A 20026-nucleotide genomic window follows, 5' to 3' on the forward strand; every position below is an offset into this window, starting at 1 on the left:
GCAATAGATACACATGTGCCATACAAACGTAATATAAGAATATCTCCATTCTATAACCCTTTGGCTGCCAGAGTTGTCTGCAATGCCACTTGGGACTTCTTTGGCAACACAGGAGTCATTAAAAGGCCACCTTTTGCTATAATTTCTTACATGTGATAACAGAAGACATGTTCTTTAAATGACATACTCCTTCTGAGAACGTTTCTTTTTAACACTGACAAACACCAACATACATGGAAGTAGAAAAATAGGACATTTGTGCAAATGGAGAAAGGGGCTTCTCATGACTCAATAATAAAGGAAATCTTTGCGTATTTGAGCCCTTGGTCAGCGTCGGTTGTTAGTGCTCTGCCAGTTGTAGGGAAGTGCTATTAATGTCAGTCTGAACATAAAAACCTACATTGGCAAAGAGGAAGGACTTATGAAACACCTAGGGTAAACTCTTCATTTGCTCAGGAATATGCTTTTCTATGTGGGAATGGGGTGACAAATGGTTAATTTCCCTTTTAAATCCCATACCACTGAAGGGTGCACCAGATGCTACCTCAACCGCCCATCGTGTTTGACAAGTCCAAGTTCTGATTTGGGGTCAGGGCTGAGAGAACTCCAAGCTGTCTGAGAACAAGACTGCATGACTGGACAGGAGGATGGCCCCGTCGTGCAAATGTCCACTGCTGACCAGATGTTGTTTGTCGAACTGTCGATCCAGTTTTCCAGTTTGGCCCCTACAAGTGCTGCATTCCTCTTTGCTTGTTCCACTTGCACAGAGTTAATTGGTATATTCAATACTGGATTCAATCCTTGGAAACTCTGCTCCATGTATGCATTTTTAGGTGGTCCTCCATGGAACTTGGCCACTTCATCTAAAATGAAGAACATATCATCTTAGTCTTTGATTTTAATAAAATATTTTCTCATTTGCAGCACACTAATAATTCAATTATATGGGCAGAACACTTGTGACTCCTTTGGAAGACAAATAAAGATTTGCTTATTTCACAGACGTGTGCTGTATATAAGCTGCATGTTTAGCTGTAAATCTTACGCTACAGAAATGACTAAAGAGTAGCATCAAGGCCAGAGCCAGATTAACAATGAGGCAGATGGGATGATAGCTCCAAGCCTCCAAATAAAAATAGGTCTATCATGACAGCATGATGAAGACCAGACACCCAGCTGCCAAGAAAAACTATTTATTTTTTCCTCACAAAATTATGCAATTTTTCTATTTGTAGGAATTTAGAAAGACAGTGGGGCTAATAGTGTACAGGGTGTACATGCACGCCCACATGGCACTGGCCACACAAGCACATCACTGGTCACAGCTCCTGCACTTCCCACTATAGGCCAGAGATTCCCAATATCGGCCCTCAAGGCTCCCCAACAGTGCAGGTTTTGGAGATATCCATGGTTGAGCACAGGTGGTTATATCAAATTGACTGAGGTACTAATTAAGTCCCCTATGGTCAAGGATGGATATTCTTAAAACTAGGGATGTGCAGGCTCGGATTTACTCGGATCTCAAAACGGCATTTTATTGGCTATCGCCTATCATGTGTTTTGGATAGCCAATATAATAAATCCGAATTTGCGGTAAAGTGGCGATAAGAACCGAGTAAATCCGAGTAAATCCGAGCCTGCACATCCCTACTTAAAACATGGACTTCCAGCATCGGGATTTCATCTGCCGGGCTTAGGTTCGGGGGTGGTACATACCGATTCCATCCCATGTATACAGACGTGTCCTCATACATCTAGCCTCAATACGCCACGCAGTGCAACTTGCTTGAGTGAACCGCCAGGTCCCTTACTATTCTGCTAGCGTCGGGTGACTGCTGATTAATATTATAAGCATCATTTGTATACCTGTGTGCACCTGAGTCTGTATATGAACCACAAAGGAACTTGGAATAAAAAAAGCTGTGGCTGCTACATTGTGCACATCATATACAGATTCAGAATCTCAGCCGCACACTGATATACAAGTGTCACATATCAAATTAATCATCACAGTCTGCTACTGCGTCCTAGTCGCATCACATCACACCTTAGACCCGTTTTTTGGCAAAAAAGACGCACATTTTATTTATTTTGATTTTACACAACATTTTACATACCCTTAACACAGAATTGCCAATATTGCCAGAGTGAATCTGCTGGTAGGCAGGGGAAGGATTTATGTCATATGGAGAAAAATATGCAGAGTACCCTGACATGACACCACAACATGTTCATAACAAAATATTTGTGTTTTTTAAATGCATCTCAACCCATACAGCTTTCTGAATATTTATAGAAATTAACATTTATAGGGGTTTATCCATCAAAGTAACAGAGTGGAAACAGTATTTTCCACGTGTTATTTAACAAATCCATTTACCATTCGTGCCCCAATGTGTCTGCTGCATACTTGCCAACTCTCCCTGATTGTCAGGGAGACTCCCTGAATTAGTAGCAATCTCCCTGACTCATCTAGCAATCTCCCTGATTGCACCTTGCCCCCATTATGTAGCTGTTATATATAAAAATAAACCCTAGATAAATACAGTACTGTGCAAAAGTTTTATGCAGGTGTGGAAAAAATGCTGCAAAGTAAGAATGCTCTCAAAAATAGAAGTGTTAATAGTTTATTTTTTTCAATTAACAAACGCAAAGTGAATGAACAGTAGAGAAATCTAAATCTAATCAATATTTGGTGTGACCACCCTTTGCCTTCAAAACAGCAACAATTCTTTTAGGCACACAGTTTTTGAAAAAACTCGGCAGGGAGGTTGTCCCAAACATCTTGGAGAATTAACCACATATCTTCTGAGGATGTAGGCCTGCTCATAACCTTCATGTGATCCCAGACAGACTGGATGATGATATCAGGACTCTGTGGGGGCCATATCATCACTTCCAGGACTCCATGTTCTTCTTTATACTAAAGATAGTTCTTAATGATATTGGCTGTATGTTTGAGGTTATTGCCCTGCTAGAGAATAAATTTGGAGCCAAACAGACACCTCCCTGACGGTATTGCATGATGGATAAGTACATACCTGTATTCCTCAGCAATGAGGACACCATTAAACCTGACCAAATCCCCAACTCCATTTGCTGAAATGCAGCCCCAAACTTGCAGGAAACCTCCACCATACTTTGCTGTTGCCTGCAGACACTAATTATTGTACCGCTATCAAGCTCTTCGGCAAACAAACTGCCTTCTGTTACAGCCAAATATTTAAACATTTGACTCATTAGTCCAGAGCAACTGCTGCCATTTTTCTTCACCCCAGCTCCTATGTTTTCATACATAGATGAGTTGCTTGGCCTTGTTTCCACATCAAAGGTATAGCTTTTTAGATGGGTACCTGGGTGCCACTGGTTTCTGCCAGTTCTGAGCTGATGGCACTGCTGGACATCTTTCCATTTCGAAGGAAAGTAAGCATGATGAGTCTTTCATATGATGCACTGTTTCTTTGGCCAACCACTGCATCTACGGTCCTCAACGTTGCCCTTTTCTTTGTACTTCTTCAAAAGACCTTGAACAGCACATCTTGAAACCCCGGTCTGCTTTCAAATGTTTGCCTGTGGGATACCTTCCTTATGCAGTATAACTACCTTGTGTCTTGCTGCTGTGCTCAGTCCTGTGACAAGAAATTGTTTTCCATAACCTCACCTCACTATGTAGCATAGTTTGGCTGTTCCTCACCCAGTTTTAAGCCTCCTACACAGCAGTTTCTGTTTCAGTTAATGACTGTGTTTAAACCTACATATGAAAATGATGATCATTATCACCTGTTTGGTCATACACCTGACTATAATCCTACAAAATCCCTGACTTTGTGAAAGTGTACCTAGAAGAATTGATGTTGTCGTGAAAGCAAAGGGTGGTCACACCAAATATTGATTTGATTTAGATTTCTCTTCTGTTCATTCACTCTGCATTTTGTTAATTGATAAAAATAAACTATTTCTATTTTTGAAAGCATTCTTACTTTGCAGCATTTTTTCCACACCTGCCTAAAACTTTTGCACAGTATTGCATATATTCCAATTATATAATTAGTATAATTTTCCTGCATTGGTTATAAGGCACAATGACCCCTATGGCTACATACATTTTCTGAAAAGTATCATCAACAAGTAGATCTTACTAACTGCTTTGGGACTAATTTACATTTGGATATAAATCCATTTTTGACACACCTCCCAGGTGTAGCAGTAGAAGTCCACTTTAACGCCGTGCTCATAGGTGATGTTTTCACAATCTCCCTGAAATGCTTTATCAAAAGTAGGCAAGTATGGCCAGAAAATACTCTGGGCACACACATACATGTGCAGTAACAATGCCCAGCAGTGTAAACTTTCACCGGTACTAGTTAGCTTTGAAACTTGTAGTGGTTTGGCTCACAGGACACCTGCTTATCAGAAGGAGCTGTCCCAGCACCAGAGCAGGGGTGTATCTAGTGATCCAAGCGCCCCTGGCAATGTAACGGACTGGCGCCCCCCCATGCAGTGCCCCCAATAGTAATCCCAGTAATAATCCCCCCTATGCTGCATTGCACCCAGTAGTAGCCCCCACTATACATTGCCCCCAGTAGTAGACCCCCTTATACAGTGCCCCCCAGTAGTAGTCCCCCCACACAGTGCCCCCCAGTAGTAGACCCCAGTAGTAGTCCCCCCTATACAGTGCCCCCTGTAGTGGCCAACCCCCTAAATTGCCCCCAGTAGTGGCCACCCACCCCCTAAATTGCCCTCAGTAGTGGCCACCCCTATACAGTGCTTCCAGTAGTGGCCACCCCCATAAATTGCCCCCAGTAGTGGCCACTCCTATACAGTGCCACCCAGTAGCGTGCACCCGCCCATAAAGTGCCCCCAGTAGCGGCTACCCCCTATTTCAGTGCCCCCCCTGTAGTGCCAAGCAACACACACAAACACACAAAGAACAACAAAAAAATTCAGCTTACCTGATCCCCGCTCCTGACGCGACCGCCGCTGTCCGCTCTGAGTCCCAGACGCTCTTCTCCTGGATGGGAGAGACGTCATGATGTATGATGTCTCTCCCATCACATGCTGCAGGGGGAGCTGGCACACAGAGCTCACTAGTGAGCTCCAGCCGGCTCCCTCCGCGGACGACGCAGCAGCTAATGAGAGTCAGGCAGACTCTCATTAGCTGGCTGCTATTACAAACACACAGCCGCCGCTATCACTGCGGTCTGCCCTACACCTGTGGGGCCGAGGGACTTGTCCACCCCTTGGCTACTGGTGGCACTGCCGGGCGGTGCCGCCCCTTTGGTCAGCGCCCCTGGCGAGTGCCATCCTGGCCAATGGGTAGATATGCCCCTGCACCAGAGCAATATTGAATTTCTCTGGTCCATTGGTGTCTGCTGCTGCAACTGGTGGTAAATTAGAAACATCATTTCCAAAAGGCCACTGCAAATGATAATAAAATGAGCATAGAGAACAATGTAAAACTATGGACTATTCCAGATTCATAAACCTAGGAATGCCATGGGAGTTGGAGACAGAGGGCAGACAGACTGGATAAGGGGGTGATTTACCGCCAAATGCATCGGATCATCTGTGATTCCATCGGCCAGTTGAGTGAACATGGGGTCGCGCAAGCCGGCCAACATAGATGAGTAAAAGAGGCCAAGAAATCTCAGATCCTGGCCTCTCCACTCCCCCCTCAATGGTGGCGCAGTCGCCGCCCCTCCCAAAAACGGCAGCAGACTGTCATTCATGTACGGGATTGCAGGCCTGTTCTGTACAGAAAGGATCCTGTGCATGCGCAGAACGAGTCCTGCCATGAGCAGATTGCTGAACATCGTGAATCTGCAATCAGCAGTGCATGCTGGTCAGGCCTAAAGTCCTCTCGTTCTCTCTATTCACCCTATTGAAGTTTACCTGGGTTTTCTGAGAATAAATCTATGGACTTTTTTCGATACTTGTTGATTTGCTCTGTGACTGGAACAAATGATTTAGATGCTGTTCATCAGTGGTGTAACTAGTGAGGTCGGGTGGGGCACATACCCTGGGCGCTGCTGTCCAGGTCAGTGGTTAGTGTGTAGTGCGGACTGCACTGTGGTCCGCACTACACAGTAAGAAACAAACCGCCACTGGCATGGGTAGCACACTCATACTACCCAGTGACGGTGTGTTTGTTTTAGCAGCCAACGAGAGTCAGACAGACTCTCATTGGCTGCTGCACATAGGGCCGGAGCTGGGCTGGAGCTCACTCATGATCTCCGCCTTCTGGCTTCCACAGTGGGTGAAGGTGCCGAGCGGGACCGGAGAAGCGGACGGTGGGTGGCGCAGGAGCGGGGATTCCGGTAACTATTATTTTGTCTTTAAGTGCATGTTTTATGTGTAAAAGGCACTACTACTTGGGGCACTGTATATTGAGCACTGCATAGGGGGCACTATATAAGGGGCACTACTGGAGGCACTGTATAAGGGGCTCTACTGGTGGCACTGTATATTGGGCACTATATAAGGGGAACTTCTGGGGGCACTGTATAAGAGGCACTATATAGGGCACTACTGGGGGCATTGTATAAGTGGCACTACTGGGGCACTGAATAAGGGGCACTACTGAGTGCACTATACAAGGGGCACTACTGGGGGTACTCCATAACAGGCACTGTATAAGGGGCACTATATTTTGGGCACTACTGGAGGCACTGCATAAGGGGCACTACTGGGGGCATTGTATAAGGGGCACTACTGGGGGCATTATAGATTCCGCACTACACAGTAACAAACACACCGCCGTCGGCGTAGGGTAGTACACTCGTACTACCCGGCGACGGTGTGTTTGTTTTAGCAGCCAATGAGAGTCAGACAGACTCTCATTGGCTACTGCACATAGGACCAGAGCTGGGCTGGAGCTCACTCATGAGCTCCGCCTTCTGGCTCCCGCAGTGGGTGAAGGGAGAGACGTCATGACGTCTCTCCCATAGTGCCGAGCGGGACCCTAGGAGCGGGCGGCAGCGGGTGCAGGAGCGGGTATTCCGGTAAGTATAATATTGTCTGTCTGTGTGTTCGTGTTTTATGTGTAAAAAGACACTACTACTGGGGGCACTATATAAGGGGCACTATTGGGGGCACTGTATAAGGTGCACAACTGGGGCACTATAGATTGGGCACTACTGGGGGCACTGCATAATGTGCACTACAACAGGGGGCATTGCATAAGGGGCACTACTACAGTGGGCATTGCATGAGAGGCACTACTACTAGAGGCATTGCATAATGGGTACTACAACAGGGGGCACTGTATAAGGGCCACTACTACCGGAGGCATTAAGGTACATATGGAATGGAAAGGAATGCTCCCAGAGTGCCGAGAAACGATGGTGTGTCATGTTGATATGCCCCCATTTTTCAGTGACCATGCCCCTTGTGGCAGGTGGCCATTCGAACTTTTTCAGCGCAGGCACACATAGGGAGGGCTCCACTTTTTATCTTGCCCATGGCACCAAATACCATAGTTACGCCACTGCTGTTGATTGTCCTAAAGATTTGAATTGGTCTTGTGCGCCTAATAGACCCTTTTCCTATTTCTTTATAAGACTGGAGAAAGTGTTTTACTGTACATTTGCTCTCAGCATGAACCAATAGAAAGTTTGGTTAGATGACGTACGTGGAACAGCTTACAGTGAATGAAGATGTAAAATAAACTGACCCCTTTCCTTATGTTTGCATAACTACTACCCACTGTGGATGGCACATTATTATCCATACTGCATAATTCACCTGATTCCGCTGCAATTTAAAACTGCAAGATTATTTTTTTCATGAAGCAAAACACAATAAGTAGCCAGTACCCAAACATCATATGAGGTGTATCTGAAATTAATAATTATGCTGTTCCCAACTTAAATTTCATGTCAGGAAGGAAGAAGCATTTATTTTATCCTGATGTAAATGTGCCTTGTACTGGGAGTGATTTATTTTTACATTTCAAAATAAATGTTATTTAATTGACTTAGAAGATTTAGGGTGATTTTGCCCTTTTTAAAACTATGGGGTCAGTATGTTCCAGGGACTAGTAAATATCTATTTGCTGACATTGGGTTGGAGTGGAATACTCATCACTTCTTCTCTCTGTATGGAATGGTTATTTTCCTTATTCAAAGAACCATTCAAATGTAGTGACATAACGAAGTGCTGAAATAGAGACACACTGTCAAAACTCAACATGGCACATAGACGTAACCATTCACATAGTTCTACAAACTTTTTGACGTGTACTTTCTCACAGACGGTATGAAATTTTCTTTCAATATCCTATTCATTTTTTGGTCAACATTAAACTGACAAATTTGCAAGCTATCCAAAGTAAACATCATCTAGGACACAGAAGGGATTTATTCAGCATCCCTAAAGCTAGAGAGGATAAGCGTTGCTTTGCTTGTGATAACACTATGTGGCCAAAAATTCCATGCATCCGTCAAGCAGACACTGCCACAGAAACGCCATCCAGTGACACTGGGACTTTCTTATTGGCACTAATTGGGCATAGTGGGAATAGACATATCATTCATTGGCCTGTGCTTCCAGTAATACAGTTGTGGGCTGTATTTGTGAATGTGTAAAAAACACAGCACATCCAGAGACTCTGCACAGAAAATGATAAGATATTAAATAAAATCCATGGATCTATAAAAAAATGTTGGCAGTTGCAACTTAAATAGTATCGGTTTTGTAGGACAATGGCAAGGATATGTGTAAAAATGTTGGGTCATGTGGGCTTATTTAATCACAAGATGCAATAAGCACCAGGGCCGTAACTAGACTTTTGGTGCCCTGTGCCAGAAAGAGCATTGGCGTCCCCCTCATTTTTCAAAGGGACATAATGCACCCAAAAAAGGGCCATGGCTTCATGGGGAAGGGCCAGGGAAGAGATAGGAGAGACCAGGAGATGCTGGGGATGAAATAAGAGGAAGCTACAAACAAGAATGATAATAAACAGAAATTTGATAGGCCCAAACAGCGCCCCCTGACCTGTGGTGCCCTGTGCGATGGCACCGGCCGCACTACCCTAGCTACGGTCCTGATAAGCACAATTCTTAGCAGCCAATGAGATTCTTGCTGTTATTCAATTACACGTGGGTTTTACCCCGTGGCTAATTACCCATGGGTTAAAGCTAATATTTGCACATTGTTATTAAATATTAAATAAACTCACATAAATGTATTTACCAAATTGCTAAGGGGGGAATTCAGTTAGGTGCAAAAAGCTTTAAACACACACACTTCGCCTTTATACACGCACCCGAGATATGCACAATTCAATTAGAAATGCCAATTCGCACTACTCGCAGCGAGAGTCCAAAAAGCGAACAGGAAAAATAGCATAAAAAAAGTAGGGAGACCTTCCTGGACCCTAAAAAGTGACAACTTACTGTACTGTAAGCTTTTAAAAGTAAAATAATGTAAATAGCTGTAGAATTTCATTTAATTACAAAGGAATTATATGGAAAATCCACAAAAACGTAGAAAAAAAGATGCCTTTGGGGTAATTTTAGGCGACCTTAAAAAAATAAAAACACTAAAATGCAATTATTTTTTGTTGAAATAAATACTTTCATTCAAGTTAGGGTGCATTATTTAGCTAAAATGCTTATTTTGGAGTAATCTGAGGCCATTATTTTTTTCACCCCAAAAATGACATGTAATTATTGGCCCAATTAAGCTAATTGAAAACTTCCAAATGCCTAATTAGTCATTAGGGTTGTGTCCAAGGGGTTCTGAAGCAAGTGCCAAAATGTTTACTTTAAAGCAAAGATTTTCCCTACCTTTTCACCTGCTCAGAGGGGTGCGAACAAAAACAGGTGAATTTACTCTGAAAAAGAAATTAGAGTTTGGAATTGAATTGCAAATGTAATTCACAATGCGAATTTGGCAGGAATTTGCTTGCAGGACCAAACTCACACCTAATTAAATTCCCCTCTAACAATACTATAGCAGGTGGCAATGTGTGGTTTCGCTGGTGATAGGAGCTTGCTATTGCATCATCATATACGCCAAAGGGGTTACAGCCAATGTAAGCATGCGGGAGTCTATTTTGAAGTATTGGAGTGGTACTTGTACTGCTGCAATTAATCTCTATTCTTAGGACAAAGCATGTCTTCTGCAGCACTGTTTATATAACATTTAGTTAGTTAAATTAAAAGTTTATTAATTTACATAAAAAAAAAGAAGTCATATATCATGCATAATGTTGTTCATGAGGGTGTTTGTTTTTCCCATTCTTCCAATGGGAAAATCAATCATAAATAGGCCTCATGTTCTAAGTAATTGGCTGCAAACCATTGTTTCCAGGTGGATGAATGACAGAGCATCAGCATTGATTTGCACGTCTCCAACACAACCTCAAGGATTAAGGGCCATATCTATCATAGGGCCATATCTTAATCCATAATGTTGTAATGAGAGGAGCCAGAGGTTAGGTTTGATATGATCACCTCCTCAATGAGGCGCAGTAACCTTTGATCTATAGAGCTGGAATGCTGAGGTTAGGGTTAGGTACCACTAAGGAAGGGTTAGGAGGGGGACAGGTGAGGGTTAGTATACTTACCTACCCCAGTCGGGATCTTCTCATGTCGGGCATCCACTGTCAGGATTTGAACCGGCAGATAAACAGCACCGGCATATCAATCCCATTCCGACACAGATTACTGAGAAAAATCTATAATACTTTGTAACTAGTTTTTCTATACGAACTGTGGACTGAATGGATTCCCTAATTACCGAAGTGATAACATCTGTTCACCAAGGATTTAAGGGAATATCCCTGTGAGATCCACACCTGCTTCTGACGAAGGTGCATATTGGAGTATTTGGGAAAGATTTCTGGACTGCACAACCTGACTATATATAATGGGAGGTGCTACCTGATGAGACTAATTGCAGGCACAGAAACAGACAAATCACAGGTGCACAACTCCTAATTATTAACAATATATATAAATGCAATAAAATTTTGCGGTCAATAGAGGTTCTTAGCATAATCATGGCCAAGGTTATGGGCCTACCCACCATATCCAGGTAACCTCTTTCGGTTAGGTCCCTAACATACTAGGGTTCAAATCCAGAGTGCAGGACCCCCCAAAACTGGCCCAGCTAAGCTGCCCCAGGGCACCACCATAGTAAGAAAAGTGCAGTGTAAAGAGATAGTTAGGAGCAGCTGCATATAAAGAATGAAAAAAAAAAAAAAGTGAAGTACATATATATTAAACACACACAGTGAAGGGTTAAAATGTGTTACAAAAGAAAATATGTTATAATGCAGTGCCCTGAGACAGATCAGCCAACACAATCCAGGGGGACCCACGCCCCAAAAATGAACCAAAGTTGCACTACAGTATATAACTTGTAGGACTTACCTAGAATTGTGCCTAATACAGTGTGCATATACATTACCATACTCCATGCTTTTAAACCAATAAGGAAGGGTGCTAGTCCAGGATGAGGGCGTCTCCTTTCCCTCAGAAGTGCAATAAAGCACATTAAATAGAGTATTTGGGAAAGAATTCTGGACTGCACAACCTGACTATATATAATGGGAGGTGCTACCTGATGAGACTAATTGCAGGCACAGAAACAGACAAATCTCAGGTGCACAACTCCAAATTATTAACAATATATATAAATGCAATAAAATTTGGGAGTCAATAGAGGTTCTTGGCATAATCATGGCCAAGGTTATGGGCCTACCCACCATATCCAGGTAACCTCTTTCGGGTAGGTCCCTAACATACTAGGGTTCAAATCCAGAGTGCAGGACCCCCCAAAACTGGCCCAGCCAAGCTGCCCCAGGGCACCACCATAGTAAGAAAAGTGCAGTGTAAACAGATAGTTAGGAGCAGCTGCAGCTGAGACTTGAATAAATTGCACCATTTTCTATGTACAAATTACATTAATATAATTATTATAATAAAAATCTGTTTTGTATTAGATAATAAATATAAGTGATACTAAGAAACATTGGTGTTCTAAACATCATGAATAAAACAACATGAACAAGTATAGTACATTCACCAAAGAAAAATCAGCTTGGATTACAATTGATCAAGAAAAATATAAGTAAATTAAATACAGACTCGAACAAATGTTTGGGGAGTTTTCTTATTTAACTAAATCATTGACATAACATTCCAGTGGATCGAGAAGAGCCTCTGCGCATGTGAATGCAGAATGGAGGGGCCCTGATGTCAAAGCCGGATTAAGGGGAGGGGGCACCGCCTTCATTGCACGCTGCTGCACTGTGCAATACTATGCATTTTCTAAGGGCTGGACGAGTGTGGGCAGGCCAGATGACGAGTAGGGGTCATGTTGAAAAGAGGGGCAGGGCCCGAGGAGAGGGAGTGGGCCCCCGTCTTAAGTGCACCGGGCCCACTGAAGGCTTAATTAGGCCCTGTCTGGTGCTGTTATCACAAACCTGAAATAGCCATAGTGATCACATAGATTACTTGCTTGGCATGAGGAAACCTTAACCAGAGAGCCTCAGCTTCTGCTGGTGATACTCAGTGATAGCCACCAGGCAGGGCTGCCATTAGAATTGTGGGGCCCGGGAATGACAAACTAGGCAGGGTTCCCCGCCACACCCACAATATGTAAACCTAGTACCACCACCCAGAAGAACCCACCCTGTGTAGCAACACCGGCTGCATACCCCTGCTTACAGTCCTGTATATCAGTATACAACTACTACTGCACATGCAGCATATGTGCCTGGTACACACATTATATATATATATTGTGATAGGATCACTGGTAAAGTGGTCTGTGGCAGGTACATTTGTCCCAGATTCCTGTCTTTTGTGTTTTAAACCCCCAGGAGAAAGTCTGCAGTGTAGCAGGCTTGAGTCTCGGCTTTTTGAAAAGCCGGTTTGGGACCTGGGGGTTGTGGGTGAGAGGAGAGGGAGGGTTCCACCCACGGCCACTCCAGGTTTTGGTTCTCGCAGCCTGGTAACAGGCTTGTTAGGGTTTCCACCTGAGACTGGCCAATATAAGCCTAGTGTGTTTAGGGCTGAGTGTCTCACCTGGGAGAGCAGACAGGGAGTTTGCTCAGAGACACTTGAAAATCTATCCGTGAGTGTTGTGCTGTGCTTTTGTTGCTGGTGAGGGCATTAGGCCCTGCCAGGTTCTGGTAGTGAGGGAACCACTTGTGAAGTTAGAGCCTCGACAGGGCTAGGATTTATGTTTATGTTTTCTTTATGTTATTTCTGACGTTGTACAAAAAAGACTGGCGCCGACCAGCTTGTACTCGAATCCAGACTGGCGTACTGTTTCCCAGCTGCTGTGTGTGTAAGGAAGGAGACCTCTACCCAGGAGAGGGACCCCTAATCTGACTGTGTCACAATATATATATGTGTATATATATATATATATATATATATACATATATACACACACACACACATATATATATATATACATATATATATATATATATACACATATATATACACATATATATACAGTCAGGTCCATAAATATAGGGACATTGACAGAATTTTCAGATTTTGGCCTCTGTTCACCACCACAATGGTTTTGAAATGAAACAAACAAGGTGTGCTTTAACTGCAGACTTTCAGATTTAATTTGAGGGTAATTACATCCAAATCGGGTGACTGGTGTAGGAATTACAACAGTTTCAATATGTGCCTCCCACTTTTTAAGGGGCCAAAAGTAATGGGACTATCAACTCAAAAGCTATTTCATGGACAGGTGTGGGCTATTCCCTCGTTATTTCATTATCAATTAAGCAGGTAAAATGTCTGGAGTTGATTCTAGGTGTGACATTTGCATTTGGAATCAGTTGCTGTCAACTCTCAATATGAGATCCAAAGAGCTGTCACTATCAGTGAAGTAAGCCATCATTAGGCTGAAAAATCAAAACAAACCCATCAGAGAGATAGCAAAAACATTTGGTGTGGCCAAATCAACTGTTTGGAACATTCTTAAAAAGAAAGAATGCACCGGAGAGCTCAGCAACACCAAAAGACCCGGAAGACCACGGAAACCAACTGTGGTGAATGACAAAATAATTATTTCCCTGGTGAAGAAAAACCCCTTCACAACAGTTGGCCAAATCAAGAACACTCTCCAGGAGGTACATGTATATGTGTCAAAGTCAACGATCAAGAGAAGACTTCACAAGAGTGAATATAGAGGGTTCACCACAAGAAGCAAACCATTGGTGAGCCACAAAAACAGGAAGACCAGATTAGAGTTTGCCAAACAACATCTAAAAAAGCCATTACAGTTCTGGAACAACATCCTATTGACAGATGAGCAAAGATCAACTTGTACCAGAGTGATGGGAAGAGAAGAGAAGGAAAGGAACTGCTCATGATCCAAAACATACCACCTCATCAGTGAAGCATGGTGGTGGTAGTGTCATGGCATGGGCATGTATGGCTGCCAATGGAAATGGTTCCCTTGTATTTATTGATGATGTGACTGCTGACAAAAGCAGCAGAATGAATTCTGAAGTGTTTTGGACAAAATTATATGCTCATATTCAGTCAAATGCTTCAGAACTCATTGGACGGCGCTTCACAGTGCAGATGGACAATGACCCAAAGCATACTGCAAAAGCAACCAAAGAGTTTTTTAAGGCTAAAAAGTGGAATGTTATGCAATGCCAAGTCAATCCCGACCTGAATCAGATTGAGCATGCATTTCACTTGATGAAGACAAAACTGAAGGGAAAATGCCCCAAGAACAAGCAGGAACTGAAGACATTTGCAGTAGAGGCCTGGCAGAGCATCACCAGGGATGAAACCCAGCGTCTGGTGATGTCTATGTGTTCCAGACTTCAGGCTGTAATTGCCTGCAAAGGATTTGCAACAAAGTATTAAAAAGTGAAAGTTAGATATAGGATTGTTTAGTTTGTCCCATTACTTTTGGCCCCAAAGTGGGAGGCACATATAGAAACCGCTGTAATTCCTACACCGTTCACCTGATTTGGATGTAATTACCCTCAAATTAAATCTGAAAATCTGCAGTTGAAGCACATCTTGTTTGTTTCATTTCAAAGCGATTGTGGTTGTGAATAGAGGCCAAAATATGAAAATTCTGTCAATGTCCCAATATTTATGCACCTGACTGTATATATACATATACACATATATATATATATATATATATATATATATATATATATACACATATATATATATATATATATACATATATATATATATACACACATATATATATATATATATATATATATACACACAAACACACATAATATATATAAATATATATATATATATATATATATATATATATATAGTTAGTCAGTTTGTGGGTTATGCTTTGTCTCTCCAGCCAGGCACAGTGTTCTTGTAGCCCCCTTCTCTCCAGCCAGGCAGCATATCAAACTTACCCTTTTGCTCCAAGCTGGTCATGGCGCGGCTCCTCTCTTCTTTATTAGCGCGGTGACACAACGACGTAACGCGCGCCAGCTAAGGACTGGAGCCTGCCGCCCACCATGAACGGGCTGCATGTCCGCCCCTTCTGCCGATGTACAATAAAGTTACATCGGCAGAAGGGGCGGACAGGCACCTTCTTTGCGGCGGGCTTCTTTCACCTTTCTCGAGGAAGCAAGGGTGGGTAAGGGGGCGGACCCTCTCCCCTTTCATATTCATCCACAGTAGCGGCGGCGGGTGGGTGGTAGGAGTGACCCTGGCCCCCCATTTCTGTTGGAGTGTCCGGGCCCGGGACAGTAGTCCCGACAGTCCCCCCCTGATGGCGGCCCTGCCACCAGGTAAAACACCTTAGTCCCTATGTATTCTTCAACAGAGGGGTCCTTGAAGGAAAATGAGGATAGTTAAGAAGGACGATTTGTTACAGCACAATACATTTGTGACCTCACAATTGTAGAAACAATTCTTACTTGCACACGATGGACCAAATTCTTAAGTCAGAAGAAAGACATTAGTAAGGTACAGGTCAGAGGTTAAGCAGCACTGGTTCTAAGTCAAGATACAAAATAAAGGTGAAGGGAACTAGTAGGAAGGAGTAGTCCAGAGACAAGTGCACTCAGCAATGGATGGACAAGTAGCACCACAGACAGGAGAACTAACCGTATGAATAATACCTGTGACTTTTTAAACACTGTATATCCACAGAGAGAACATTACTCATATACAGACACAGGACATTACACTTACCCAAACACAGAACATTCTGCATATATAGACAAAGAATACTGTGTATACACAGATAATGATCGTTGTGCATACAAAACCAAAGAACACTGTGCCTAGACAGACACAGAGGTCAGGGGCGGATTGGCAGGTATTTTTGCCGGGAAGAATCCCGGTGGGCCGAATGGTTGCGGGGCCCTTTTCTGTGAGGCCCCACCCCCTTATTTACGTCACCCACCGCCGCCGGGCTTTCACAGGCACCCGGCTGCCTGTCAGCTTTGTCTGGCCCCTGCCTTAGCTTAGCCTCTCTCGCGCGCGAGAATAGAGGCCAGCGGCACCCTATTTAAACCCGCCCAACATACTGTCGGCGTCACACTCCGCGGAAGATCCAAAAGAGGAGGAAGGTGGCGTGGACCCGTGACCAGCGGCGGGACATCAAGGGAGGGAGCCGGTAAGCTGCAGCGGAGGTGAGCGGGCTGCGCAGGCAATCTGTTAGCCCGATCGTCTCCTCCCCACTCTTCCCTCCCCAGGCTGTGAAGTGTCAAGTTTAATTTCATAGCCTGGGGAGAGAGTGCAGAGTGGAGAGGAGACAATCTTTGTAGCTGCAGCAGGGGCGGGCAATGGGGCTGCGGGGGACAGCGGCGTCAGCACCGGTGGATCCTAAGGGGGGGGGCGATAAGGGCGATCACCCCCCGGCCCCCGTACACCCAGGTCCAATTTCCAAAAGTCCCGCCCACTTATTGTGTGCTGCTGCTTGTCAGCTGCTACCTGAGGGCACTTTATAAAGGGGCTGCTACTTGGGGACACTGTATAAGAGGGCTGCTACTTGGGGACACTGTATAAGGGGGCTGCCACTTGGGGACACTGTATAAGGGGGCTGCTACTTGGGGACACTGTATAAGGGGGCTGCCACTTGGGGACACTGTATAAGGGGGCTGCTACTTGGGGACACTGTATAAGGGGGCTGCTACTTGGGGACACTGTGTAAGGGGGCTGCTACCTGGGAGGGCAGGGGCTAGGATCATGTTATTCCCCTACTCTCACGTGTGACGTCAGCGCTGAGCGCGCTTATGAAGAGAGGCTGTCAGTGAGGAGCCTTCAACCACCATTAGGAGGAAGAGAAGATTCAGGTAAGTGAGGAAAACACACAGGGAGGGATAGGCTGAGATTATGGAGATCCACAGATGGCGAGCTGACACTATAAACTAGAAACACACAGAGGGGAGGGCTGACACTATAGACTAGAGACACACAGGGAGGATGGGCTGGAGACACCAAGGCGATTGTGCAGGAGACACACAGAGGACGATAGGACTGCTGGTATTATTAGAAGAAAAGACTGGGGGACGGACAGTAATCTTCAGTAAGACAACAATTCAAATGAAACCATATTACTGATGGTACCAAATTAACAAATATATTTTATTAATATTAATTTGTTTGATAATGGAAACTCACATTTGTCGTGCCCAAAAGCTTCTGTTACTATGGGGCCTATTCATTATGTTAATTATCAGGGTCCGAACGGACCCGAATAATTAACATTCCATCTCGCTGCGAGCACCAGAGCAATTCATCAAAAAATCAGCTGTCTCCCTGAAGTGTTTCACTGCTCCTTTTGGAGCAGTGATACAAGTGCACATGAGTGACCTACATGTCACGCATGCGCACAAGAGCCCTGACGTCCGGCAGAAGGAGCCGGACAGGGGGGGGAGGGATCCAAAAGGACCCCTCTTCACAATCCGGACCTGTTTCCTTGCAGTCAATCTCCGAAATTATTGCATTTTCGGAGCTTGATAAATTCTGTCGCCATACTATTGTATGGGGTCAGCGGGCCATTCCGCAAGAGGATGGCCTGATATCTCCTGCTGTACCTTCTTGATGAATGGCCTGATAACTTAATTTCTACAATTGCAGGTGATGAATAGGCCCTTAAGTATTATCTAGTTGAACTACTGTTGCATGATGGTGACATTGGCTTTATTGCTACACAAACAGGTGGTTTCCAGACCATGTGATCTCCTGCATGAATAGTGACTACCGATTTAAGACACGGCCTGTCCAGGACCAATTTCTTCAGAGGTTCCCCATTGCAGAGAAATCATATAGGTAAGAAAATGCTCATTCACATGCTGTGTTTATTCACTTGAAAGAGGGTCTGTGGGCATGCACATCAGCTCCTCGAGCAGTGAGTATGCCCCCAGCATGACGAAAATGGCAGGGAGTGGCTTGCGGGCATGGCATATCATGTGAGGCCACACCCCTTTCCGTGGAGCCACACCCCTTTCTATGAGGTCACACCCACTTTTTTGGCGCACGCACACAGAGTCTCTTTTTCACATTTTTCCAGGGCCACTTTCAATTCCCAATCCGCCCCTGGCTGTTACTACATAACAGCTTAGAGTCACCTGACAGCTTATGAGCTTTGAGGATGAAAACTGCTTTGTAGTAGCTCAGGCTTTGCTCTGTTCTCCTTTACCTACAGTATAATTAGTAAATTCCTTACTCTGAGAATGAATATACTCCGGTACTATATGTACAATGCTGTCTCCCCCAAACCTGATTCAGATATCCAGATAGGATACTCCGGATCTCTTAACTGTTGTATTTCTCTTGTAAATTTAGGAATAAAGCAGCCATAAGAAAATATAGATGTAGATGTACTGTAGGTACTGAGGACCTCATTCAGAGTCAGTCGTACGCCACCGATGTTCGCTAAACGGCGCATGCGTAAAAATCGCAATGCGCGTGCGCAAACTAGCTATTCCGCTCAGAAATTGCTCTCTCCTTGAATACAGCCAGGTCGTTAGTTTGAGTGACAGGATGAGGCGTTTGTGGGTGGTAACAGGGGAAGGTGCTTGTGAAAGGGGGAGTGGAGATCCGAACGCAGGCGTGCCTGACTATGCAAACGGCGTTTTATGGGAGTGCATAATTAACTAAGTAGTGTCATGGCACATGTGACATGGGAGGTTCGTACACTGACTTGATTGTAGTGCTTAAGGGAGGGTATGGTCAACCTTAAGCTCTACGACCAGCTCCGATGGTTCCCGATGGTCTCGATTAATCCTTATATGCCCGGAGATGACGTGTAATGCGAACGAGAAGGAGGCGTATTTTTAGTCTTACGGCCGCATCCTCCCCTCGCTCGTCCAGCTGACGATCCCATCTTAACGACGCAACTTGCGAGCGCTTCATTTGCATATTCGGCCCCTTTTACCTTACGACCGAGCGACTCTGAATGAGTTCCTGAGTACTAGTTGCAATATTCTGTAGGAGGCTTAATAATAAAAGACAGTTAATTTGCCTACTGATTAAAGGCGGGTATCCACTACCCTTCATTTTTACTCATCCTCTTGGCAGTACCCCTCCTTAGGGATGGCCATCGGTGGTGTTACCATCGATGGCAAAATGGCAAGTAGTCATCGATGGCTACAAACTATTCAATGGATGTCCATTGATGGTTTCATCAACTGATGGTCATCCCTGTTTTGTGACTAACTGGCCCGTGGGCCACTCAGAAAATCGGACGGGGCTTTGTGGGTGCCGGGGGCGCAGCTATGCTCCGAGTGTCAACACCTTGTAAAAAAAAAAAACATTTGGCTATCTGGATCTTCCCCATCGATGGCAAAAGCATTCGACTTCGCCAATAAACCATCGTTGATTATGAATCATCGATGGTCGATTGCCATCCCTACCCCTTGTCCTCTAGTGATGAACAGCAGCTACACTGTCCGGCCGAAAGTATTCACTGGCCTGGGACACTCACAGCTGCTGCCTGTTTCAGTCACCGCTGCTGGTAAGTCACTCGCTGTGCAGCAGCTAGCAGTCCCCGGTTGCCTCCACCACAGCTGCTCTTACTACCGCAGCTG

The 20026-nt window shown here is 44.4% G+C and overlaps 1 protein-coding gene across 1 annotated transcript in view; it reads right to left on the minus strand.

Moving 5' to 3' along the window:
• Window positions 1-538: 538 nt before the first annotated feature.
• The window catches only part of XYLT1 (xylosyltransferase 1), a 346586-nt gene continuing 327098 nt past the window's right edge, over window positions 539-20026 (minus strand). The window contains exon 11 of the mRNA XM_088476228.1: window positions 539-863. Within this exon, the coding sequence (XP_088332354.1) occupies window positions 541-863 (323 nt within the window). The 3' untranslated portion in view covers window positions 539-540. The remainder of the gene's footprint in view (window positions 864-20026) is intronic.

Source organism: Taudactylus pleione, unplaced genomic scaffold, assembly GCF_031769625.1.
Source record: "Taudactylus pleione unplaced genomic scaffold, aTauple2 ptg000184l, whole genome shotgun sequence".
In the NCBI taxonomy this organism is placed as follows: Eukaryota; Metazoa; Chordata; class Amphibia; order Anura; family Myobatrachidae; genus Taudactylus; species Taudactylus pleione.